Below are 26,418 nucleotides of genomic sequence, written 5' to 3' on the forward strand. Positions count from 1 at the left end.
TAAAACATTTAGCATTTTAAGGTAAGAAATAATAGAAATTTCATTGTGAAGATTTTTATTAAATTATAGTATATTACAGTTTATGTCCTAATAATAAAATTTTAGGGTAATGTGATACAAAAAGCTACTTGGCCACATTACTTCTTGAGTTTCTTCTGGGCAGCTTTCTTCTTGACCATCTGTAATCGCTTCATGGCATTGAGCTGTGATTCTTGTGAAGTTGGACCTTTAAGGGATGCTGATGGAGAGCTGCTTGATTCTGAAGTGGTTTTGCTAGTGGTACTTCCACTAGGCCCTGATGTTCCACTATTTCCATTCCCACTGAGCTGGCTGGTGTTTCCTGGAACTAAACTACTTGGACTAGGAAGACCCACTTTGCTAACATTGTCACAACTAACGGAGCGACTAAGGCCCGTTTTGCCCAAAGTTAGAGGTGGAGGTGGTTTCAATGGTACAGTGGGTGCAGTGCTGTTACTGGAACCTATTTTGGAACCTATTCCACCTTTAGATGATGTCGCCAGACCAGTTAAACCCACAGGCTTCTGGTTAGTTGATGAGGTAGCAGGTTTCCCACTGTTGTTTTGGGTTGTTGAACTCAATTTTGTTGTTGATGGACCAGCAGAGGAAGTTTTAGCTGCAAAAGCTGCCCATCCAGTTAGGCCACTAGTTACTGAAGAGGAAACACTGGTACTAGAAGAATTTCCTGAAATAGCCGTGGAGGTCTAAAAAAAAATAAGATAAATATTGCTTCAGAGCCAAATGTAATTAACAATATAATATCTTAAATATATAACAAGTTGAATTGGACTTTTTATACAAAAGTAATGACTTGGAAAATTTAAATCACACCACCAAAATTAAGTTCTTATGAAACTGATCTGAAAAAACACAAACAATAACACTTATCCATAGCTAATGGATGCTATCACTTCCAAAGCAGAAATTCTGGGATGTCATATTCTTGTTCTAATGATTCCAAAAAAAGAAATGTATGAAATTCCTTTTTGGGAATTGCTTTCAGATTCAGTTACAAGCTCTCTCAGAAAATCAGATTTAACACTTTAACTTGTTATTCAACCAAAAAGGTATTATCTAGTTCAGTAAAGCACCTAATTCTTTACACCTTGCTCCAAATGGCTTGTGGATCATTTCAAAGATAGAATCCACTCTTAATGGACAAAAATACTTGTACCCAGGACATTTAGAAGATGTCTGAGATAAACAGATTCATGTGATAATTATTTATTGAGTGAATGAATGTGTCAGATTCTCAATCCATTTTTTAAAAAAATTTTGAGCAAATAGCTCCTGCAGTGCAAAGTATATACAGATGTGCAATGTTAACTATTTGGAATTGTACAGCTCTGTTGATATATTAAAAAGGTTTCGGGCACCTGGGTGGCTCAGTTGGTTAAGCAACTGCCTTCGGCTCAGGTCATGATCCCGGAGTGCTGGGATCAAGTCCCACATCAGGCTCCCCCTTCTCTGTGGGGAGCCTGCTTTTCCCTCTGCCTCTGCCTGCCACTCCCCCTCCTTGTGCTCACTCTGTCTCTCTCTCTCTCTCTCTCTCTAATAAATAAATAAAATATTAAAAAAAAAAGGTTTCATAACTTTATTTTCACAATTTGTTTAAGGTTTCTATTAAACTATCACACAAGAGATCCCTGCTTCTGTATAAAGGATTTTATCAATTGCCTCATAAGCTGCACAGTGACATTTTAAGTAGGCCTAACTCACTCCCAGATGAATTTCTTAAAGATATAACACCTTAGTTTTTCTAATTAACTTCCTCGGCCAGTCAAAAGCAACAGTGATACCAATGTCATTATACAAATAAATATTGCTTTTATTCACATGAGAACAAATTTTTTTCACCTTCACATTAGGCAAAATTATGTTTTGTTCAAATTAATTATAAATTGAACTTCTCACCAGCACTCTTTCTACCTTTATATTCTTAAGATTCACAAAAGTGTTTAATTTACATAGAGGTAAAAGATTAAATCTTACAAATAGTATTTTACTTAAAAGTATGGTAATTACCATGTCTAAAATACATGCAGTTCAGTATTCAGACCTGAACTCTGGGAGAGTTGGTAAAAACAGAAAGTAGCTTTCAATACTGTTGGCATGTAAACATTTTAAAAAATTTATTTTATTTATTTTTAAAATATTTTATTTATTTATTTGAGAGAGCAAGAGTGAGAGAGATCACAGAGGGAAAGGAAGAGGAAGAAGCAGACTCGCCGCTGAGCAGAGAGCCTGATGTGGGGCTCGATCCCAGGACCTGAGCCGAAGGCAGACACTTAACCAACTGAACCACTCAGGCGCCCCTATTTATTTATTTTAGAGAGAGAGAGAAGAGAGACAGAAAGAGGGGGAGGGGCAGAAGGAGAGGGAGAAACCTCAAGCAGACTCCTTGATGAGTGCGGAGCCCAATGCAGGGCTTGATCTCAGGACCCTGAGATCATGACCTGAGCTGAAATCAAGAGTCAGCCACTTAACCAACTGAGCCACTCAGGCGCCCCTGCATAAACATTTTTAACCAATGTGAACAGTAATCAGAATAGAGTGCTGAGATATTTATTTCATAAGAGGAAAAGTCCAGATTTTTGTTCACATACTCTGAAAATTAGAATTTTTTTTTTTTACAGTAACATCATCTAGTAACTCTCTCATAAGGTTATTCAGAGAAGATAAACCACACATAAGTTATAAATTCCTAGAGGAATGCACACAGGTAATGAGAAAAAGTTAAATGAAGCAAAAAGGACAGAAGTGTAGTGAACTTTTAATTTTCAGTTATGAAAGATCTAATTTTTTTCATTTTCTATTAAACATAAAACTGTCTGCCATATGGCTAAATGATCTTTCAACAAACTTTACAAAAGAAAACCCATCTGAAGGAAGTAAAAAGACCAACACTTAAGAAGTACAAACAGAAAGCAAGTTCTGTGTGTACAGCATTTTAGTTTAATGGCTTGCTGTTCCTGGTATTGCTTTTCAACAGAATGACAGATGGCTTATAATACTATTAGGACACGAAAAAGTAAAATAACACAAACAATGGAGACCAAGTGATTTCTTAGTATTTCAGTATAGATAATAAATTTCTCAGCTATTTCTCAATTTTTAACTATTAATATTTTCTTGCCCATTATCCTAGTTAGAAAGCTATTTGCTTTTTAATATGTGAAAGGAAACAATTTTTTCCATAGTAAAAATGTGTTCAGTTTCATCATAAAAACATCAAAATTTCTAAATCAGAATAAACATGACAGCCAAGGCCTTAACTTAGTTTCCATAAAATGATTTCATGTTGGATTTCTTAAAATTAAACTTTAGTAGTAACAAGTTGGTATAATAATCTACTTAAAAGAGATTTAAGTATAAAATACAGCAACTCTAAATACTTTCAATAAATTATTCTTCCCTCTATTCCAACTTGCTAAGTTTTTATATGGCAAATATGGATATCCTTTGGATATTAACTCTTCCCTGGCAAATTAAGTTTAAAATGATCTGCAAATAAAATTACCAGTATCTTTCTCAGAGTACTTTACATTCACAATCTTTTTTTTTTTTTTTTTGTAGATTTATTTATTTGAGAGACAGTAAGAGAGAGGGAGAGCGAGAATCTAGATCAGACTTCTCGCTGAGCACAGAGCCCGGTGCAGGACTCATTCCCACAACCCTGAGATCAGGACCTGAACCGAAATCAAGAGTTGGATGCTTAACCAACTGGACCACCCAGGCACTCCTTTACATTCATATTCTTTATCATCACAGCAAGGTTCTTGAACTTTGCTACTTATAGTCACTAGGACAGGGTAATATCTAGAGTTTTCTGGGATCAATCTTTGAGAATTTGGGTCTAATATTTTTTCTACCATCTTTAGTACTCTGTTTAAAACTGGAATGTGTAACTCAGTAAAAATATTGTTTTTGTTATAAAATTAGATTAGAAAAATGTTTTATTCATGATATCAAAATGCCAGATATTAATAATAATGTAGTGTGATTTCAAGGATGCAAAACTAAGAATGAGAAAGGTGACACTTTCACTAGATAATCTGGTCCTTTTGTATAAGAAGTAGGGCCATGAAAGTTCATGATAATGAAGGAAAAAAATAAGACAAAAGAAGAAAACTTCTTCAATAGCCAATAAGCAGAGAGAAAAAAATGCTACAAGGCCAATCAGCACAAGTTATGTGAGAAGCAAAATTGCTGCTACTGAGGGTAGAGTTATTTAGAATTTAAACAAAATTCCCGATTGGAGATAAGTGTCTGACTACATAGAAATGGTAAAGAATATCACCCTGGAACGCTTACAGATAATCTTTCCTAATTGTGACAAAAAGAGAAATAGCAGAGTTAGATATTAAATAATTACATAAATGTTCCCTTTCTATCTAATGGTAAGAGTAATGCAGTCTCTTCCCAACGTATGGCCATTTAGTATATAAAGTTCCTCATCAATATTTTTTTCAAGTAAGTATTTTTGAGTCAACTAAATTAAAATCCTATCTTAGATAAAAATGGAATGTACTGTACCTTGACCTCTGTTCTCTTAAATGCTAGAAAAGCTGTCTCTTGTTTGAGTTTAGTTTCTGGTTTCTTGACCAATGGATCTTTGACAGCTGGAGCTACAGAAACAACTGTGGGGGCTGGTTTCTGTGGTGGTTTCTGAGTTTTTTGAGCCTGTAAAAATCAGTGGATTAAATTAGATACAAAATCTTAAATGAATGCACAACAAAAGACAATAAAAATCTGTCACGGACTCCTCGTCAAACTGAAATACAGTTGAACATTTAAAAAATATTGTGGTGACACTGAAAATATAGATTCTTGAACAAATTATTTTTATCATCCTATGAATGGTTTTACAAATTTTATTCATTTCTAAACAGTAAAGATAATATTAAGCTTTAGAAATCATGCAGATTAGGTTGATTAAATACATTTTAACAAGACAAACCAAACTGTTTCTTTTAAAAAAGGAAAATCACAAATTATTTGCAACCAGTTAATTTTACTTGTAATGAGTGCATTTATTTATTATGGTTGGTCAAAGACTTAGGAGTTTTCTTCTTGATGTTCAGGTACAAATCCCTAAGTAACTGAGGGTGAGTTAAAAGGTAGTTCAGATCAATTATATGATTTCAAATACCAAATGTGGATAAAAAACTATTGGTGACAAATGATGTATCCTTTTGACGTTTTCCACACTGCAGAAGTAGGCATGCTAAACTCTTTGAGAAAGTCCACAAATACAATTTTCTATGTTATTAAAGAGGAATCTGTATCCACTGTTCCTTTATAAGCATTTTCAGTTTTATTTTGACCAATAATTGAGTGTTTTCCTTTATTTTATAAGTTTGTATTCTCTTCTGAACTCTAATCATTTTTCAGATTATTAGTGTTTTCCAGGTAAATAAGCATAACTACATAAACAGTATAGTGCAGTGTTTGAAAGCACAGTTTTTGGAGTCAAACAGATACAGGATTAAAACTCAGCTCAACTACTTCCTTAGCTATGTTACCACAGGTAAAATACGTAAATCTCTAAAATCGTCATTCTCTTCATCTGCAAAATGGGGATAAGACCACCTGTTTCTAAGGTGGGTTATGAGGATGAATTATGATTACATAAATGTCTAGTATAGTGTCTGGCACATGTTAAGTGTGGACGGTAATAGTTTTTATTTATTCAACACCATCATTTATATAGCATATGAAAACTGAATCTGGAAGAACCCATACATACTGGATGAGGAAAGATGCTCCCAGCCAGTCCACTGTCTTTGACAATCCTAATAAGACCATGCAGGACTTTATCAGGAAATTTATTAATAATCTGTTCCCATTTTTGGAAATTTCAACGCAGTCTTTTTGTCTGGACTTTCTTGTGCAATCTTCTTGTGCTACGGTTTGCGGTACTATATAATTTTGGTCCTTAAGTTTCAATTCAACCCATTTTTTGTATTACACGTTTTCCATATGAAAGTATACCTACTTTCAAACATCACTTACAAAGAAACATTCAGATCAAGAATATTATTAAGGATGCTAGAAGACTACCTGTGGTAAAATATCTCTTACCAACAGGAAAGGAGGACCATCTTATCCTCCACTGCAAAACCATGTTATGAGAATATAGCCCTCAGAGTAAATCAGAAATACATGGTTCCATAACCATGGCTTTCAATCTTACACTTCCTTCAACACACATCTACTATTTCAGAGGTTAGACTCTGAAGACTGGCTTAACTTACATGGCGTCAGCAGATGAAGATTCCTTACAATGAAGCCAAGAAAGGGCCTTTGCCTAGAAGATCATGTTTGGATCTTCTGCTTCTTCTACATCACCAAGCCATATTACGAGTTGAGTAAAAAATACCCAGAACACTTGGTCCTTTGCTGGTAATACTAGTTTTGGGATTTGGATATTATCACTGCCTTGGTTCTGCCCAACAAAGGTATATAATTTTTCACTGGGTGACTACATTGCAGAATGTATGAAATCTCCCACTCAAGACAATAATTGCTAGTATGACAGCAATCAAAAATAGCACGTATTTCTAAACGCTGCTGAGTAGGTATGTTATCACCTTAGATTGAAAACCACTGCAATAAGTCATAGGAGTCTCTGACTTAGTGCTGGGGCAAAACCCATTACCTGGTAAAGAGAACATTATAGAACTGAAGAATGATCTTGGAGCCTGCCACACTACCACATTCTTAACTAGGTCTTCCTATACTAATGTGTACTGCCGAACCTGCCCTAGTTAGAAAAATCAGTGTGAGAAGAATGGGGATATAAAATGCCATTAATAGTATCTCTGAGATACCTTGGAGCAATAACCAATGCACATATCAGAACTGTATTGAAAACAACTGTAGTTAGAATGACTAAATTTAGTACCCGCACTATTTCCAAACTCCCTACTCTCGTTAAATTTTGTGTTTTTTGGATCCTGATCTTCAGGCTCACTTCAGATCCTGCCTTTTGGTATTCCTCTGAGTCTACTCTCGGTGAATTCTACTCATGTTTTAACATTAGTCATGGCTCTCCATTCATACTTTGACTCTTGGACACATGGATTGAACTAATGTATGTACTAATGTCTGTCTGGTACTAATCCACACTTCCTCCATTTTACATACCTTAAACGGAGAACAACAGAAAGTAGGACGTGTTCTACACAGTCCTGTGCTCTGCTCTGGTGCTATGCCAATGGATGAGACGTGGTCTTACTGATAAATGAATTACACATTTAATTTGTAAAGCAGATAAAAGATATCGCAGATGAAAAAAAAAGCTGAGAAGCAGGACATATGGGAACAAGAAAGTTCACCACATATTCAAGAAATGATACACTTAGTCTGGCATGGCCAGAGTGTATGGGTGTATATGGTGAAGTGATGGGAGAGACGAATACAAAGACAGACTTGGGTCAAAGAGAGAAGATCCATATATTCCCCTAATGAGTATAACCTCATTATATAAGTAATGGAGAGCCACTGGGCATATTTAAGTGGATAAAATCAGATAAAAATTTTAGAGGAATAATTCTAAATGTTTTCATTGAAGTGAGAAAGGCACATTGAAAGGAAGCAAGGAGACTTCTTCTTTTTTTTTTTTTTTTTTTTGTCATTTTTTGGAGCCCAACACAGGGCTTAAACTCACAACCCTGAAATCAAGACCTGAGCCAAGGTCAAGAGTCGGATGTTTAACCTACTGAACCACCTAGGTGCCCCAGAAACAAGGAGAATTCTTAAGGGGCTAAAGCAATAACAATTAGTGGAACAGGGTAGTAAGGGCAAAATGAACAGATTTGAGAAATGTGTAAGAGGTAGAACTAGCAAATTTGGTAAACAAAGGGATATAGAATTAAGAGAGGCAACAAGGATAATGTTTTCTAGTTCAGGCAACCGGGAGAAAAAACTGAAGGGAGAAGAAAACAATTTTAATTTAATTTTTTTTTATTATTATTTTTTAAAGATTTTATTTATTTGAGAGAGAGAATGAGAGATAGCACGAGAGGGAAGAGGGTCAGAGGGAGAAGCAGACTCCCCGCTGAGCAGGGAGCCCGATGCGGGATTCGATCCCTGGACTCCAGGATCATGACCTGAGCCGAAGGCAGTCGCTTAACCAACTGAGCCACCCAGGCGCCCGAAAACAATTTTAATTTTAAAGATGTTGAACTTAGAGTTACTGTAAGATATCTGGTCAGCTGCCAAAGTTCATTCTGGAAAAAGGACTAGAACCATCAACATAGATTTGGTATAAACGGTCACAAAAAATGGAGGAGAAAATATTTTGAAGAGAACAGTGCTTACTTTATTGAGACTTACAATAAAATAACAATTTAAAAAATCTTTGAAGATAAACTAAAGAAAGATTACGGTCACAAATTACTTATTTTTATTATTATCAATTCTTAGTGACTACTTCTGTCAGTGCTGTGGAATGTACTATATTGCTCACCCATAATCATTTGGTTGAGGTCCTGGAAGACTGGTTTAAACAATAAACTAAATAAAAATCAAACTGAGCAGAAAAAATTATACCTTGTCACAGAAAGTCCCTGTTACAAACTGAAAATATACACACTATTGAAATTTTACTAATTTTCATAGTAATAAAAACATTTCCTATTTCTAATTTAACTGATTGAAAAGTAAAATAGGTACCTTGAATTTTTACTTTTAACTACGTACTTCTGCCTTTAAAAAAATGTATTTGGCCAGAAAAGTCTATGTAGAAATGTATTTGGTTAACAGATGTGAAAACTCTTCTATCAAGAGACCCTAATCTAAGGCAGGGGAGGAAGGAGAGAAGTGAATAAGTCACTAAAGTAAATAACAATTTCTTGATTTCTTTAAAGGAAAATGATGAAGTTTATTTATCTGCTTTTTAAATGAGAAAAAGTTACAAAACTATCCAATATAACAAGTGAAAACACATTGCAGTATGATGTTAAAGGCAGTTATATTAGCAAGCCGTAAAAAGAGAAAGTACGCTGGGAAAATGAGATAAATGTTCACTTGAAGACAATGAGAAGGACAGACTGAGGAATTGAGAAACACGGATGAAAAAAATGATCAACATCACTAGCCATCAGGGAAATACAAATCAAAACCACAATGAGATACCACTTTACACCAGTTAGAATGGCAAAAATTAACAAAACAGGAAACAACAAATGTTGGAGAAGATGTGGAGAAAGGGGAACCCTCTTACACTGTTGGTGGAAATGCAAGTTGGTGCAGCCACTCTGGAAAACAGTATGGAGGTTCCTCGAGATGTTAAGAATAGAGCTACCCTACGACCCAGCAATTGCACTCACTACTAGGTATTTACCCCAAAGATACAGACGTGGTGAAAAGAAGGGGCACGTGCACTCTAATGTTCATAGCAGCAATGTCCACAATAGCCAAACTGTGGAAGGAGCCGAGGTGCCCTTCAACAGATGAATGGATAAAGAAGATGTGGTACATATACACAATGGAATATTATTCAGCTATCAGAAACGATGAATATCCACCCATTTGCATCGACATGGATGGAACTGGAGGGGGTTATGTTAAGTCAAGCAGAGAAAGACAATTATCATATGGTTTCACTCAAATGTGGAACATAAACAAACAGCACAGAGGACAATAGGGGAATGGAGGGAAATCCAAAAGGGGAGAAATCAGAGAGGGAGATGAACCATGAGAGACTATGGACCCCGAGAAACAATCTGGGGGTTTCAGAGGGGAGGAGGGAGGGGGAGGGGGTAACAGGGTCATGGGTATTGAGGAGGGCACATGCTGTAATGAGCACTGGGTGTTATACTTAACTAATGAATCACTGAACACTACATCAAAAACTAATTATGTACTATACAGTGGCTAACTGAACATAGTAAAAAAAAAATGAGAAACACAGATGGAAAGACAGACATGCATATGCAAATAATGCTTCTGTACATAGTTTGTGAATTGATGGTTTAAGCCTACTCAGGAATAAGCATTTTCAATATGTCCTTACCAGACTCACCAAAGACTAGGGCTTTGTATCTCACCATTTCCCACAGTGTTTTATGGTATTTCTAAATGTTTATAAATACAGTGACATACTAGTAAAGAATATTCATATTTTGTGGGTCTCTAATCCTGTTTATCTATAGCAGAATAAGCTAAAAGCTCAACAGAGAAAAATGGATATAATATGGTCTAGTCTTTAGGCATAGATACATAAATCATACATGTACACTATATATACAAACATTTAAATAATCAGTATATGTAATTTATTTTTTCAGTACCTTAAATATTCAAATTTTCTTTTGAAAAGCACCTATCAACAAAAAAATGACAGAGACTGTTTAAAATAGAGAAAAAAAATGATTCCTACCATTCTTTTCATTTGTCTGGTACATCGAGCACAATACCACACAAGACGAGGGTCATTCACTTCCTTGTCTGTCACCTGGGGCTTATGGCAATCTTGGTGGTAGAGATTATGGCACTCCTGACATTCTACTAATTGATTGCCGGATGCTACCGTCATTTGCCTAAGGAAATATACCATTAAAAACTGCACTTATTTGAATGCAACAATTTAAAGCCATTTTAGGGTTGTTTTGGTAAACGTGATATATAAAAGAGGGAAACACCCAGACAACCAAACAGCAAAATAACAAACTCTAACATGTAGCCTGCTCAAGCATGAATGAATGTAGGGTGCCCTAGTAACTGAATTTGGCTATATTCTCCTAGCCATTTCTCATTATAATTTTTTTCTTTCTCCCAGAAGGGAGTAGACTTTGGTTAGTGCTGCAACAGTCTCATAACATTTTCTCTACACTTCTATTAAATTCCTTTATATTTGTTACCTACACATTGTTCTGTCTTCTTCATTAATACATAAGTTCATTAAAGTAAGTTGCCTATATATTTAAATTGACTTATGCATGAAGGTAGAAATAGGACCTAATTATCTAGAGTGTTTAGCATATTACTGTGCAGATAAGGTTGTTCAATAAGTATATGTATTATCAACTGAATAGAATGTAGCAAACTGTGTATCAAGAAAATATAAATTCAAAAAGCAATCACCACAGCCTTAGACTATCATAAGTCTCCAAATGGAGGGTTAAAGTTACTAGCTCTCTTTCCATTATTACTTTACCATTTATTTCTTAGTTAAAAATTATAAACTTCATGGTAGATAAAGGCTGAAATAAATATATGTGAAAACAATGAAGCTGTAACAAATGATCCTATTCAGAAGTACATTAACTCATTCTCTGTAAGGTTCACAAAAGCTTACGGTTATTTACTCAGTCCCAATGCACCAGAATCTAACATTTTCATGAAGAAAACAGCAACAAAGATGGTAATCTTTTGTGTTAGACAGTACAAGTCATTAACAATTAAAAATATAGCCCCTTGCATCAAGCAGTTTAAAATTGTTTTTCTGATTTCTACAATGCATCTTCTAATAAGCAAAATTATCCATGTTTTTATAATTATGTATCCATGTTTTATAACAATGCTCAGAACAACCTATAAAATCCATTCATTTTTTTCTCCATTATTTGTAGGAAAAGATGTAAGGGTGCTTAGAAAATTGTGTATAACAATCTACTTTATAAGTACTATCAACAATTCAAAGAAAAAAAAGCAACACAGACTTCTTAATAAGAAAAGAATTAATCTGCTGAACAAATTCTTCTTTACTAAAGAATAAAGCAATAATAGCTTTCCCTCTAGAACCCAGGAATGCAGAAAATGTTACTATGACATAACAGATTAAAGATGCCACAGTGAGGAAGACAAAATATTTGATAATTTTCAAGATGTTAAATTGCTATAGGGGCATCTCATAGAGAATAATCTACTTATCTCCTACCCACCTCCAAATTATAAAAACAAAATATAAACATCAAACAATTGGTCTTTTTTTTCCTTTTGTTTGCTCTTTACAAAAACAAAAGAATCTTTCCACAGAAAGGTACAACTTACCTACAAACAACACAGGCCAATCCCATCTCCATGGCAAAATCATCAGCACTAGTCTCCTCAAAACTGGAAAGATCAGTCATAGCTAAATCCTTGCTAGTTTGGACGGTAATGGGAGAGGACCGTGTCTCTGGTTTCTCCAATCTAGGTTTCTTTGGAATATCAACTCCTTCTGTGATGTCTGATTTCATCTATAAAAATAGCAGACAATCAGAAAGTAACATGTCAGAATAAACCTTAAATCACGGAGAGATGGATAAGATGGACACTTGCAATGACCAAGTCCACTTGACAGATATTTTGACATAGTTAGGGACAGTTCTAAACACTAAAGATCTGTAGAAGATTTATAATAAATTCATAATCAATACAAGAAACCAGCAAGGTAGAAAAAAGAACACTTTAGCATATATCTATCTGTCTTTGTATTCTTTTACCCATTAAAGAATTCTGGTTCAATGCACTTACTTATATAAAAACTATATTTTGTTCTCCTATCAGATGCTTTGAAATGAGAAGCCACAGCACTAAAAAGGCTATTTTTAAGGCTAGTTTTTATCTTAAATATTTTAAATTATAAACTACAATATTTGGGGTACCTGGGGGGCTCAGGTGGTTAAGTGTATGCCTTTGGCTCATGTCATGATCCTGGGTCCTGGGATCAAGCCAACATGGGGATCCCTGCTCAGTGGGGAGTCTGCCTCTCCCTCTCATCTCTGCCCACTTGTGTTTTCTCTCTCTCTCTCTCTCTCAAATAAATAAAATCTTAAACTACTGATATTTGAAATATATTGAAAAGAAGTAAATAACAAACCATCTCCCAGTCATCCAGACACTGCTATATTTGCTTCAAAGCAAATTTTGGCTCCTCTCTTTAAGATATAAATGTTACACACATACCTGTCAGATTTGCAACAATTAAAAAGTCTGATAAGACATGGAGAATTTGCAATTTTTATACTTTATTGGCGAGAGTACAAATTTGGTATATGCACTTCGGATAGTAACTTGGCAATGTCTAGTAATATTGAAGATGTACCTATCCTATTACATCTATTTATAGATATACCTCCTATAGAAACTATCACCATGTGCACAAATTTACCTTTAAAGCAGCTCACTGAAGCTCCATTGTTATAGAAAAAAAGGAGAAATAAGCTAATTGCTCATCAGCAGGGGAATGGATAAACTGATTTATTCACTGAATAAGTATTATATGGTAGCTGAAAGCAATATTCGCATCTTCATGTTATCAACACAGGTGAATTTCAAAAGTAGATTTCCTGAGAGATGATAAAGTAATTTGCCAAAAGATATACATGTACAGTATGATACCCATTTATATAAACTTGAAAGCACAGAAAATACTATATAGTTTATGAATAGCCAATATTTAGAAAAAGTACGAAAACATATGAGATTAAAATACTCTACCTTGAGGGCAAGAATTACTAAAGATTTTTTTAATGTATTTTTTACTAAGTGCTAAAATCTTAATAATTAACTATGTGCAAAAATCATTCAAAATAGGCAATCCAAAAATTATCTGTCGCTCTGTTAAGGTACACACCATACTGTAACAAATTTCATGTTTAGTCACTTGCATCTTTATTCTCTCCTGTCTTTTCTTCTCAACAACTGTTCCATCTAGAATATTTAAGTTATGGATTAAAGTTTATACTTTAAATTAGTACATCCCCCTAGGGTTCAAATATGTATTGATAATGACTTCAGTAAATGGTTAAATGTTTCTAAATTTTACTCACTTTTCAAAAAATCAACATCTATAATTATCAAAATATGTTTACTAGTAATTATTATATACTTTACCTACTATTATGTAAAAGAAGTGAGCACAAAAAGAAACATTGTTCCTGCCTATAAGCATAACTGATTTACTCTTTTTAAAGGCAGATTAAATTAATTCTTACTTTATCAGCTGGTCTCTTTTCAGCTTCCTTCTTTACTTTTTCAGTTGTGAGGGCTTTGCCATTACTATTGCCAGAAGGAAGACTGGATGATGTTTTGGGCTCTTGCTTAACAGAAATAGTTTTTGTGCTTGAAATTTTGGGTGGCTCCACATCCTAAAAGATGAAATAAAAAGATACTTGTAGTTAAATGTTCTAACAAATTGTAAAAAGTAGATCATAAATATAAACAATTTTTAGTTAAAAATTAAGAAATGTTTGGACCAATGTAACATCCATTTCTTTAAAAAGATTTGAGAAATAATTGATACACAAACTGTATAAAGTGTAAAATCGGTAATTTTCACATGAAACCATCACTACAATCAATATAAAGAACATATCCATCATCCCCCAAAGTTTCCCTGTGGCCCACTATAATTACTCTTAGAGGTATATACCCTAGAGAAACTATGTCCCCCACTATCGTCAGGCAAACACTGACCTGCTTTCTGTAACTATAAATTAGTTTACATTTCCTAGAAATTTATATGAACAAAATCATACAGTATATACTCTTTTTTTCTGTCTTCTTTCACTCAGCCTATTTATTTTAAGATTGACTCAGGTTGTTGAATATATCAACAGTTCATTCCGTATATTGCTGAATTATATTCTATCGAATGGAGATACCATTTGTTTATTCATTTATCTATTGGTGGATATTTGTTTATAGTTTGGGGCTATTACAAATAAAGCTATTATGACCATTCATGCACAAATCTTTGTGTGGACATTTACTTTCATTTCTCTAGAATTAATGTCTAGGAGTAAAATGGCTGGATCGTATGGTAGGTGTATGAAACTATCAAACCACTGTCCAAAGCAGTATACCATTTTATATTTCCACCGGGAGTATATGAGAGTCCCAGCTCCTTCGCATCCTCATCAACATTGGTTTGGCTAATTTTTTTAATTTTAGACATTGCAATAGGTATATAGTGGTATATCACTGTGGATTCAATTTCCATTTTCCTAATGTTTAATGATGTTGAACAGTTTTTCAAGTGCTTATCTGCTATACATATATCTTCTTTGGTAAAGTGTTCCTTAAAATTTTTTGCCCTTTTTAAAAAACGGAGTTGTTTGTTTTATTACTGAGTCTAAAAAGTTATTCATAGGTTCTGGATACAACTCCTTTATCAGATAATTGATTTGCAAATATTTTCAGTCTCCGTGTTATATTTTCCTCCTTGTCTTATATTACCACTTTGCTGATATTTATACTTGCTATCTACTGCTAATAGTATAACAAGTTTACGTAAATGATAGCTCCTTGGAATCACCCTGCAAAAAAGGAGGGCATTTCCTCCCATTCTAAATAAACTAGAACGTCTGAGTGCAGCTACTTTTTTGTGGTAACACATAAATGTATAAAAATACAAACAGGAATGATATACATTAGCTTCGGAACAGTGGTAACCTCTAAAGAGGAAGAAATGGGGAAGGGATAAAGAACGGGGCTTTAGACTTATTGGTAGTTACACTTGATTTATTGTGCCGACTGTCTAGACCAGGTGTTGGAAAACTGAGGCCTAGAGGCCAAATTTGGCCTTATTGCCTGTTTTTTATGAATAAAGTTACATTAGGACACAGTTATACTCACTCATTTATGTATAACCTGTGGCGTGTTCATGCTACCATGGCAGAATTAGATCTTTGTGACAGAGACCATGTGGCCCACAAAACCTAAAACATTTACTATTTGATACTTTACAGAAAGTTTGTTGACCACTCGTGTAGCCTTGGGAAAGTGATGGAAAAAGTGTTGGTAAAACAGATTAAACTTAAAAGTGTATTGTGTCTCTAACATAAATACCCAAAAAACATAATCTTGCAGCATTTGAAAACTATTATCTAATTCAGCAAAAGAGTTACAAGTCACTGAAGGATGAGTTAAGTTCTAAATTCATTATTTGTTTTTCTTTTCTATAAGCAGACTCCATGCCCAGCATGGAGCCCAACACAAGGCTTGAACTCATAACCCTGAAATCAAGACCTGAGCTGAGATCAAGAGCTGATTTTGATCAATGCTTAACAGACTGAGCCACCCAGGCACCTCTGAATTCATTATTTCACATTTGACTTATTTAATGATGTAAATGAAATATCAACTAATTTTTATGTTGATACTACATTTGGAGAGCCAGTTGTTAATGTTTATAAGCATACCACTGCCGGGGCGTCTGGGTGGCTCAGGTGGTTAAGCATCTGCCTTCGGCTTAGGTCATGATCTCAGGATCCTGGGATTGAGCCCCGCATCGGGCTCGAGCCTGCTTCTCCCTCTCCCTCTTCTGTTCCCCCTGCTTGTGCTCTCTCTCTCTCTCTCTGCCAAATAAGTAAATAAAATCTTAAAAAAAAAAATATATATATATATATAAGCATACCACTGCCTCCAGGTGATTCTCACTCTAGAGATGGAAATGGACAGCTAAAGGCTACAATTAAGTGAATCTATACTTTTTAAATACCTAACAGAGTATATTCTCTAGGTTGATCAATAGAAGTAACTCCAGTTAGAAATCTAAGGGCAGGAGGCTTTTTAATCAAAACAAATTTTTCATGTACTTTAATAGATGAACTTCCTTCTGTTTTAGAATCTCAAAATACAGTACTGCTTCTTTAGTAATAATAGATTTTTCCTATTGGGATAGTATCAATATTCAGAGCAGAATAAACTTACTAGTATATTCTGGAGAGTTGTATAATTTGGTCAGTTTGAACTCACTGAACCTACCAGAATGCGGATGGTAGAAGAAACAAGGACACACTGGCACTATTATTCAAAACACAGTAAAAGGGCTTGAGAATATGAGAGTTTGTGTTGAAAGAAGACTGGGGGCAAAATACCACTGTTTACTTAAGCACTGGGTCTGGGACTTGGCTACTGAGTCTGGGATTTGGGCCTGTCTTTAGTTTGAGATTGTGGATTAGACTGAGTGAGTGATGTAGTTCTGTCTTCCCTCAGTTTGGTATCTAGGTCTAAAGACCTGGGTGACTTGGGAGTTTCAGGGCTCTAGAGTTTTAGAAAGGTTTGAAAGAATGTATCAGGTATTACAGAATATAACAAGAGCTGCCATTCACGAAAAGCCTATTATGTACCAGCTAGATACTACAGTAGGTGACTTACATACTTTACCTTTGGTTAATTTTCACAATTTTGCAAGGTAATTTTTATTATCTCCATTTTACTAATAAAGAAATAGAGGCTGGCTGAAATGCTGAAATGAAGTTGCTACACACCCCAGTTTCCTTATTTTTTTATTATTTTTTAAAGATTTTATTTATTTATTGAGAGAGAGAGCACGAGCAGAGGGAGGGACAGAGGGACAAGCAGACTCCCCGCTGAGCCCGGACAGCCCCGTGTGGAGCTCGATCCCAGAACCCTGGGATCATGACCTGAGCCGAAGTCAGATGCTTAATTGACTGAGCCACCCAGACACCCATCAGTTTCCTTATTTTTAAATGAAAATAAATAATACCTATTTCAAAGGATGATTATCACAATTAAAATTAATTATATACATACACCATGCAGGAAAGTACCCTAAACACAATAAATGTTCAGGATATAATATCTATTACCACACGACTAACAAGAGATAAGCTGGGATTTAAAGGTTTGGTTCCAAAATGTATATTCTTTTCACATAAAGTTGTTTGGCTGCTTTGTTATTATCAAAGTTGGAGCCACACAGTTCTCATAGTTCATTCACACCTCTCTTTTCCCTTAAATTATCCTTCCCATATTCAATCCACTTCACTGCAAAATCCCTGTCCTTTTACTTCATGAAACATTAGAGAATAATTACAAGTTATGGTTTCATCCAAGAGCTTAAAAAATGTTTCGATCATAAAGAATTAGAAATTAAATCATAAATAAGTGGGTTTCTCTACACATGAAGTAGAAGAACAGAATATCCCTCCCACCCAGCTAACTTTTCTATGTAATGTAACAGTTCTCTGAAAGCATGAAGGAAGAAAAGAACACTAAAGAATATAATTTCTTCATGCCTTAAGGAAAGATTATTATGGCAGGGAGATTGTTTTGAGATGGTCTAAATATTAACACCATTCTACTACAGGCCTTACAAAACTCCCCCCAAAGCTTTTTATTCATATAGGTACCTTCTGAGATGGACGGTAACTTGAATCAATGCCCCGAGCCAAAGATTCATCAAGTAGTGCCTTCAGCTTTTCTGCAGAATCCTTACTCTTTGAATGTAAGAAGCCTAGTGCTTTCAAAAAAATGGGATCAAGTTCCAAGTTCACAGTAGCAGCCATTGCAAACACCTGAAGAAAAAAGAAGCGGGGGGGGGGGGGGGTGGTTAATTTAGAGACAATGAACAGTTATCTATGTTAAAGTTTATCTATTTTGTTCTTTTGTTTATAATAGGTAATACTGTGCCCATGATACAAAATCTGAAATGTGTAAAAGGTTATTAAAGAAAAAAGTAAGTTTCTTTGTTATTCCTACCAAATTCTTTTCCCCTGAAGCAAGAACGTTATCAGTTTTGTATGTATCCATATCCATGGCTAAATTTTAAATCCTGCTAAGCTCCTCCCTGCCACAGAGCCCCTTCCTAACTCTGTTTTAAAATATACACTTACAGTTCAATATACAAGAATTTGATGTGTTTAGGTCAGGTTTACTATATATCATATATATATATATATATATATATATATATATATATAATACATCCAAAATTTCTTCTCTCAAACCTTATTTCTACCGCCCAAAAAAAAAAAAAAAAAAAAGATTTTGGGGGGTGAGGTGTCACAGGAGGGCAATGGTTTAGAGGAAGCATCAAGCAATGAGCTATAAAGGTGCTGCAGCTTTTGGTGCTGCAGCTTTTACCTCAATTATATTTTCTTTTTATCTCCTTAGTCCTCAGCTCCAACGTTTAATGCCTCAGAAAACATACTAATGATAATCTTATTGGATCACATTTAGATTGTGGTATCTCATGCATTAACTTATTTTTAAAAAGCAAGGTCTCTGAGGAATGGTGCCATAGTTACTATAAAAAATATATACACATACATACATAATATAAAATCTCTCCCACAGGGCCTACGATAATGCTCTGTGTCATTAGGAGCTTAAAATATAGTGAAGACGTACATCAAAGGCTTATGAAATTCCAAACATTAAAAAAAAGTTTTGTTTTCAGCTAATATCAATGCTATCATTTGGTTCTACTTCTTGTGTCACTTTTTCAAATACTTCTCCAGGCAAGGAATTATTAAAATAAAAGTGTATACTTTGTGTTCAATCCTTTGATCAATATTGTAGGGCTTGAAGTTGTCTTCTATCCTTGAGGTTAATATTGTAATAATGCAACACACTTGCAGTGTTAGAGTTAAGGATCTGTCAGCAATTCCACGGTAATCTCTCATTTTCAGGGGTTTATAAAACCATTAAAACTTGCTGTAGGTTGAATCTTGGCATATGAAAGTTCAGACTGAAAGGAATTTTGTTTGTTCCTTACCCATCTACTTCTCCCCAATCCCTCTCCAACTTTGACAGGAAACACACACACACCCTTAGGCTTTTTTTTTTTTTTTTTTTAAGTTTTCAAGAAAGTATTAGATACTTTTCTGATAGCCTTGGAATTATTGTCAAATTCTGCGCTCTACTCAAATATGTGAATCATTCATGAATCCAAAAGCCAATACTAATAGGAAAATAACCTACCTCAAACAGCTGTATTAGTAATTTAATGAAAAGTGAGAAGCAACCTCTGTCACTTCATAAGATGGTATTATTCCATATATCATCTATATAGAAAGAGAAAAGAGTTCCTCATTGAAATTTCCACAATGAAAAGAATAAACCTGCCATTCCTCCTGAGTGCTCAAGGGGAATACAGTCTAATCACTTTATTGATGTAGCTTTTTATAGCTAACAAGCATAGTATTTACTTATTCAAAACTATTTCTTTTATGAGACTGGCCAAAGGGTTAATACTGAAAAGAATTCTTTTAATATACTAGAAAAACCATTACTTGAAATTTCTATGCTGAAAACCAGAAGCAAAATATTTATTGTTATGTAAGTCCATAATCACCAATAAAAGGTCTGCATTACAAATTAGGGGACAAGAGTCAGCACCTAGATGATAAGACCATAGAAGTCATGTTATCAATACCAACGTTTCAACTGGAACCTTGGAGTCAGTTCTTATACGATCCTGCAATTATAAAACTGAACAGGCTTTGTACCCATGCCCTAAATTACTTTTCCTCTAGCCCAGTGGTTTTCATAGTGGAATATAGGGAAAAAATATAAGAATTTCTTTTTAATTTTTATTAAAAAATAAGCTATTAATATATAGAATGACAGTAGTGTATGCATATAATTGATAACTAACATATATGGAAGTGTGCTCAATTTTACACTCATGGAATAATGAGACAAATCTGGAGACCACTGCTTTAGTCTATCTAGCAACTTCTAGTTTCCCTTTCCCTATTATGTATACATCAAGGCTGCTTTAAGGTACAAACTACCTTTCCCTTAAAAAGCCCTCCAGTACTTTCAGCTCAGTCCTTCTCTCTCTCCACATTAACGTCATTGCTAGCTGCCCATTGTCTCCTAGCCCCCACTCATTACCAATATATTCCCCTATGTTTTCTACGTTTTTTCTTAAGCGCTCCTTTATCTCTTTACTCTTTCCCCATGACATCACCTTTTTACCACTATCTCCCACATGGTGTTCCTTTGACTTCCTATTTAAAGAGCAAAAAGGTCTACGGAGATCTTATTCCATATTGCTGCTTTTGGAAAAACATTCCATGACCACCATTCATCAGCATCTTCTCTTGAAATCCACACCTGCACCTTCAAGGTTGATAAAGTATGGAACCATGCTCATCTTCTTCCTCCTCCCCACCTTCATCTTTGGCAATGCTAAAATTGCATCTAGATTGATGATCTCCAGCTTCCTGCACTCTTACTTAAATCTTCAACCCCAAGGGACTTCATCTTCAGCCACTGAAGCTTGAAACTAGCCACAACTATTCTACATTTTGACTATAATCTCCCATCATTCTATCTCTTCCACTGTTTTGACCCAGAAACCTCTTCAGGGTACCAGGTCAACCACCCTTTTGGGTTTTCTGTTTGGTTGGTTTTTGCCCCATTTCTTTCCTTCCATTCCACCTGCACTTTGAATTTATAGAAGGCTCCAATTCATCGTTCCCTCTGCTTTCTCCTTATTGGCACCTCCTTGCTCCAACTTTTTCCCCCTCATCAAAGAGAAAACAGTAGATGGGTCTAATATAAAACACTCATAGTTATGTGTTTTATCCTTTGTATTTTAGTTTTCTATCTTACTTTTCTTCACCCCTTTTCTATTGCCTTCTCTGGCTTCTATTCTTCTTTCTTACTGGCAAATGCACACATAGTAAAATTTATTCTTCATCCACTGACGTCCTTAAAGAGGTCAGCAACTAATTTATCAATTTACTTCCTTTATAATTTCCAAAAATATTTTCCTGGAGTTATACCAAATTATGTTACTTTTATACAATCCTTCCCTGTATATTCCAAAATCCATGATCAAAACAGACTGGAAAAGAGCCATACCATTCTTACTGAGGATTCTAGAAAACGAAGTCCTAGGGGTGTGTGTGTGTGTGTGTGTGTGTGTGTGTGTGTGTGTGTGTGTGTGTGTGTGTGTGTGTGTACACACAGATACAGATACATGAAAGAAACAGTGCTTTAAATGTAGGTTTAATTTAAAATCTAGGTATTGCTTTAAAAAAAAAGGATGTCAGAAAATTAGTATTTACTACTTTAAAAAATGTCAGTGACCTAGGAATGTGGTGAATTCTTAGCTCATAGTAGGAATCATCTATGGCAAATGCATATACCACAGAAATTTCCACTACTAAACAATGATCTCTTCTCCATCTCTTACTCATTCTTATTTGCAGCCTGTCATTTTACTTCCTTTCCAGCTTATATTCCATGGTCCAGCCTTTCAAAGACTCTCTTTCCTAAGCACCCTTGTCCTACAGTCCTGTAGTTTCATCTACTTTGTAGCCATCCATCCTATTTACCTTCTCCTGGCCTACACCCAAACTCTTAAGTGCAGCTGAGAGGAATACACACACTGTATCTTCGGAGTCACCAATCTCATCTAGGCACTCCACACAATTTAGCAATCCTATCATGCTTCTCTTGTCAACTCACTTCCCCACTTTCTGCCAAGACCAGTTACACTTTGTCCATTTTCCTTGAAACTGCTACCCTATCTCAGTAGATGTCCTTCCTGACTTCACAGAGAAAACAGAAGCTGTCAGAGAATCACCAAATCAACTTCTTGTGACTACATCCACAAACTTACCTGCACCCATCCTTCCCTTTTTCCCACTTGATAAATGAAAAGATGGCTCTCCGTGTAATGCTACCTGTACCTGGATCTTACCTTTTCCTTCTCCATCTGGACCTTGAGCTATGGATTATTTACTATGTCTTCTCCACTGCCCACTCCCACAGCCTCTTTCTTCCTACCAGCATCTTTTCATTAACACTTGGATATATTCAAGGCTCTTGCATCCTGCCTTCTTCATTTCATAGCAAAACTTCCTCAGAAAGTCATCCTCATTCTATGCTCCCTTTCTTCATTCTTCTATTTATGCTGCATTTCCTGCAATCTGGCCTTTGTCCCACCATTCCATGTTCTCACCAGAGTATTCCTAGCTTTAGGTAAATAAAACAAACATTGTTTTTTCCTCCTACTTCTTTCTTAGTCTTTTTGTAGGTTCCTGTTCCACTTCAACATAAATGAGTTCCTCAAGGTTAGGTTCTGGGTCTCTTCTTGCCCCATTCTACACCTTCTCAAAATGTGACGTCTGGATCAGCAGCACAGATCACAGATCAACTGAAGAAAAAACTCTGCGAGTGAGCCCAGAAATCTGTATTAAACCTTCTAGCTGATTCTGATCCACTCTAAAGTTTGAGAATTACTGTCCTAGACAATTTGATCTACACCCTTTTGCCGCTGATTATAAATTTATCTCTCCAGCCCACCCATCTCTTCCAAGATCCAACAGCCAGCTTGACTTGGCTATCTCGCTGGTGTCTCCTATTCAACATGTGCCTAACAGACCACTCAAAACCTCTTCTTTTGTCTCCCAACCAGATCTTGAGCATTCCCTTCCTCATATGATACTCATCCCATTGCTCCAGCCAGAACGTGAGTATCAGCTTTAAGTCCTCCTAATTCCTCTCCCACCACTGCTGCCCCATGCAATCACCAAACCACATAAATATATCTCAAATTCATCTACCTTTTTCAATCCTTACTACCACCACCCTAGACCAAGCTACCATCATCCATTTTCTGGCCCACCATAATAGCTTAATCAGTCTTCCCACAACCACTCCTGTCCCCCTCCACGTCTTTCTATATCACTCACTTGGTTAAATGGTCTTTTCACTTCTCTCTGTCCAAAGGTTCAAGAACAAGATCCTTAAGGTTTCTAATGCCCTATAAGGTCTGGTAATACATGTAAAGTAGTTGCAAGAGTACCTGGCACAGAGTACACTCATTAAATGTTACCTAATATCTCAGGCTATTCCCACTCTCTATTGTAGCCACATAACTTAGTTCAAGTCTTTCAAGTTATTATATTCTTTTTCACCTCAGCACTTTAGTAGAAAGTGTCCCATACCCATCTTATTCATCCTTTATATCTCAGTAGTTTTTTTTTTTTTACATTCCCCCAACAAAATAAGAAATCTTACTGTTACATGGTCCCCAAACATCCTGCACTTATTTGTAATAGCTACTACACTGCTAATTATGTAAACAGTGTCTGTCTCACTAGAATGTAAATTCCATGACAACCAGCACTGGATTGATCTTACTACTGCTGTTAACCGTGTACCTAGCAGAGTGCCTGGCAGGTAGCAGGTATTCATTAAATGCTGGCCAAGTGAACACATATTATTCACTTCCTCTTTCAAAAACTTTCTCCTCCTTGATTTCTATTACACTCAGCTTTTCTGGTTTTCTTCTTCTATCTCTGACTACTCTTACTCTGGTTCATCCTCTCAGCTCTGTCATTCTTGGTATTGCCCAAGTATCTGTCCTTGTCTATCTTCTTTAGTTCTGCATCCAATTCTCCCTTGGTTATCATCTATGTATCATGTTTTTAACTATCACCTCTAGGCAGATGCTTTCGTGTTTATCACCACTCCAATCTCACTTAAGCTCAAATCCCACATTTCCAATTGCTTAGTAGATATGTCTACCTGGTTGCCCTAATGGTATCTCAAATTCAGTTAAGACTAAAACTGAGATTATGAATACCTTCCCCCAAAAGTTCCTTGTCCTGCACTTTTTTCAATGAATGACACACTCTCCGCTATTCCAGCCTGAGGCCTACATCCTTCCCTCACAGAGGCCTCTCTTATTCCTTATTACCAAGCAATCAGCAGGCCTTCCCTATGGATTCTGACTCTGTAACATTTCTCACATTTGTTCCATTTTTCACTCCCACTGCTACTACTCAAATTCATGTCTTTATAAATTTTATTATAGCAATAATCTAGTTATTCTCCTTGACTTCAACACTGTTGTCATATTAATGTTCCCCACATTTTTCTTTCTTTTTCATTTTCTTGCTCAAAAATTAAAACTTCCTACTGTCTTCAAAATAAAGCCCAATTTCTTCACCTACCATTTAAAAAGACTCCTTAACTGGCACAAAAACTTTAATCTTCATATAGATTTTCCTTACAACAGAGCCATTAGCTGGCCTTGACACCTCTACTTACTCTTCTCTCTGGGAAGCTTTTTACTCATTTTTAGATGTCCAAATTCTATGTTCAAATATTATTTCTCATGAGGATTCTATTCACCAATGGTGTGTCCTTTTCGACCCCAAATACTACTAATAATCTCTCCCTCCTACGATATCTCATATAGTGCTTTCTTGTGGTACTAGGACTTTCTACTCTGAACCATACTTTTTTTTTTTAAAGTGTTATATTCCCTATAAAACTGAGTACTTTAAGGGGGGAGGAGTCTATATTTATCTTTTTGACTATCACTTTGCTGGTGATTAGGGTTCAAAGTATAATGGTCTTTTCCCTCCTTCTTCACAATTCTGACCATTTACAAAATCCCTTTGCAAAGAGCAATAAGAAACTCAAACCCACCTTCCCTGCACCTCCTGCCCCCCCAAACCCCTCAAACATCAAAAAAGCAACAGGAAAAGCAATGTAATTCCAATACTAGAGATTTGTACTATGTTCCTATCTGCAATACTCTCTTCCCAATCCTTTACCTGGCTTAAATTCATTAATCCCACTAGATTGTAACTCTATGAGGGCAAGGGCTTATTTTATTTAGTTATATATCTAGTGTTTAAAAATTAGGCTCTCAAAAATATTGAATGAATGAACTAGGTTTTGTTTAAACATCACTTTCTGGGGCGTCCGTGATCTCAACAACCTAAATTGGATATTCATAATGCTTTGCCCTAGATCCCATTTCTCACCCTACATGCCAATCTTAAAAAAAAAAAAAAAAAGTCCAAAGTTGATCATCTATCTGCATGTGCGTGCACAAGATAAAAGAAACTGAACCTATTCACACCGAGTGCAATATTAGGGTTGCCATGTCATAACGGCTCTAGAAAGCTTTGCCCTCTATGTCTTTGAAAGCTCTTGCAACCCCTTCCAATAAAAATCCTTTTCAAGATGCTGCCCATTTCAATCCTCTACTGGATTCTTGGCCCTGGGTTACACTGAAATCTTAGGGACACGTCTGGAAACGCAGGGGAAGCGGAAAAACCACGATTCCAGGATTCCAAATCAACCAAGTGACAGAGAAGCTGAAAAGGGACAGAAGACGCTCAGAAATGGAATGCCAATCTTTTGATCAAAACATGACACCGAAGGCCTAGCACGGGGTAAGGTCTTTGAGGAGGGAGCCCGAGAGAAGATAAGAGGCGGAAAGAGGGAGCTGCACAGAGAAGTCGCCAAAACCTTCCGAGAAAGGTCCGAGACAGGGTTCCAGGGACCTAGTCCCTGGGGCCGTGCCTCAGCCGACAAGCCCTAGCCCTTAACACCCTAGGAGGAAACAACCCTCGCTGAAGGGAGAGAGCGGTCAGCCTGGAGCACGCAACCGCCCGCAAATTACGAGGTTTCCCCATAAGGAGCGAGGAAACTAAGACCCCACGCAACTACTCTCCCACCTCGCCCCTCGCGGAGGTCTCGAGCCTCCCAGAGGCGGCTGGGAGCCGGCTGGCTCGTCACAACTCACCGCTCCGCCCCGCTGCTCCGTCCGTTCCCGGAGGCCCCTTCCGAACTGCTCCCGGAACTAGCCGGCTCCCAGTAAGGGGAAACAAAGGTTCCTGCAGCAGCGTGAAGAGGGGAACTTTTTGGCTGTGCGACGGTAGGAAGTGACGTAAC

At 36.1% G+C, this 26,418-nt stretch overlaps 1 protein-coding gene across 3 annotated transcripts; it reads right to left on the reverse strand.

Moving 5' to 3' along the window:
- Positions 1-26,411, reverse strand: INTS12 (integrator complex subunit 12). Of its 3 annotated transcripts, none has more exons than XM_027599627.2 (8): positions 26,270-26,342; positions 19,684-19,766; positions 18,111-18,275; positions 13,947-14,099; positions 12,019-12,206; positions 10,406-10,565; positions 4,555-4,701; positions 1-722 (listed from the first exon to the last, which is right to left on the reverse strand). In XM_027599627.2, the coding sequence occupies exons 3-8, from the start codon at positions 18,264-18,266 to the stop codon at positions 138-140; spliced, it is 1,389 nt and encodes a 462-aa protein (XP_027455428.1). In that variant the 5' UTR covers positions 18,267-18,275; positions 19,684-19,766; positions 26,270-26,342; the 3' UTR covers positions 1-137. The 3 variants fall into 3 exon arrangements, with proteins under 3 accessions (XP_027455428.1, XP_027455430.1, XP_027455429.1); XM_027599629.2 differs by lacking the exon at positions 26,270-26,342 and adding an exon at positions 26,202-26,251; XM_027599628.2 differs by lacking the exon at positions 19,684-19,766 and having other exon boundaries at positions 26,270-26,411.
- Between the last annotated feature and the right edge of the window lie 7 nt (positions 26,412-26,418).

This window comes from Zalophus californianus, chromosome 2 (assembly GCF_009762305.2).
Source record: "Zalophus californianus isolate mZalCal1 chromosome 2, mZalCal1.pri.v2, whole genome shotgun sequence".
In the NCBI taxonomy this organism is placed as follows: Eukaryota; Metazoa; Chordata; class Mammalia; order Carnivora; family Otariidae; genus Zalophus; species Zalophus californianus.

Bases quoted from the DNA above. Each gene is read 5' to 3' on its own strand.
- INTS12 (XM_027599628.2), bottom strand. From the start codon at position 18,266: ATGGCTGCTACTGTGAACTTGGAACTTGATCCCATTTTTTTGAAAGCA. The intron at 4,702-10,405 runs GTAGGAATCATT...TGATTTTTACAG, and splicing joins CCAGACAAATGAAAAGAATG to GCTCAAAAAACTCAGAAACC. The intron at 723-4,554 runs GTACAGTACATT...ATTTTTTTTTAG, and splicing joins TTAAGAGAACAGAGGTCAAG to ACCTCCACGGCTATTTCAGG.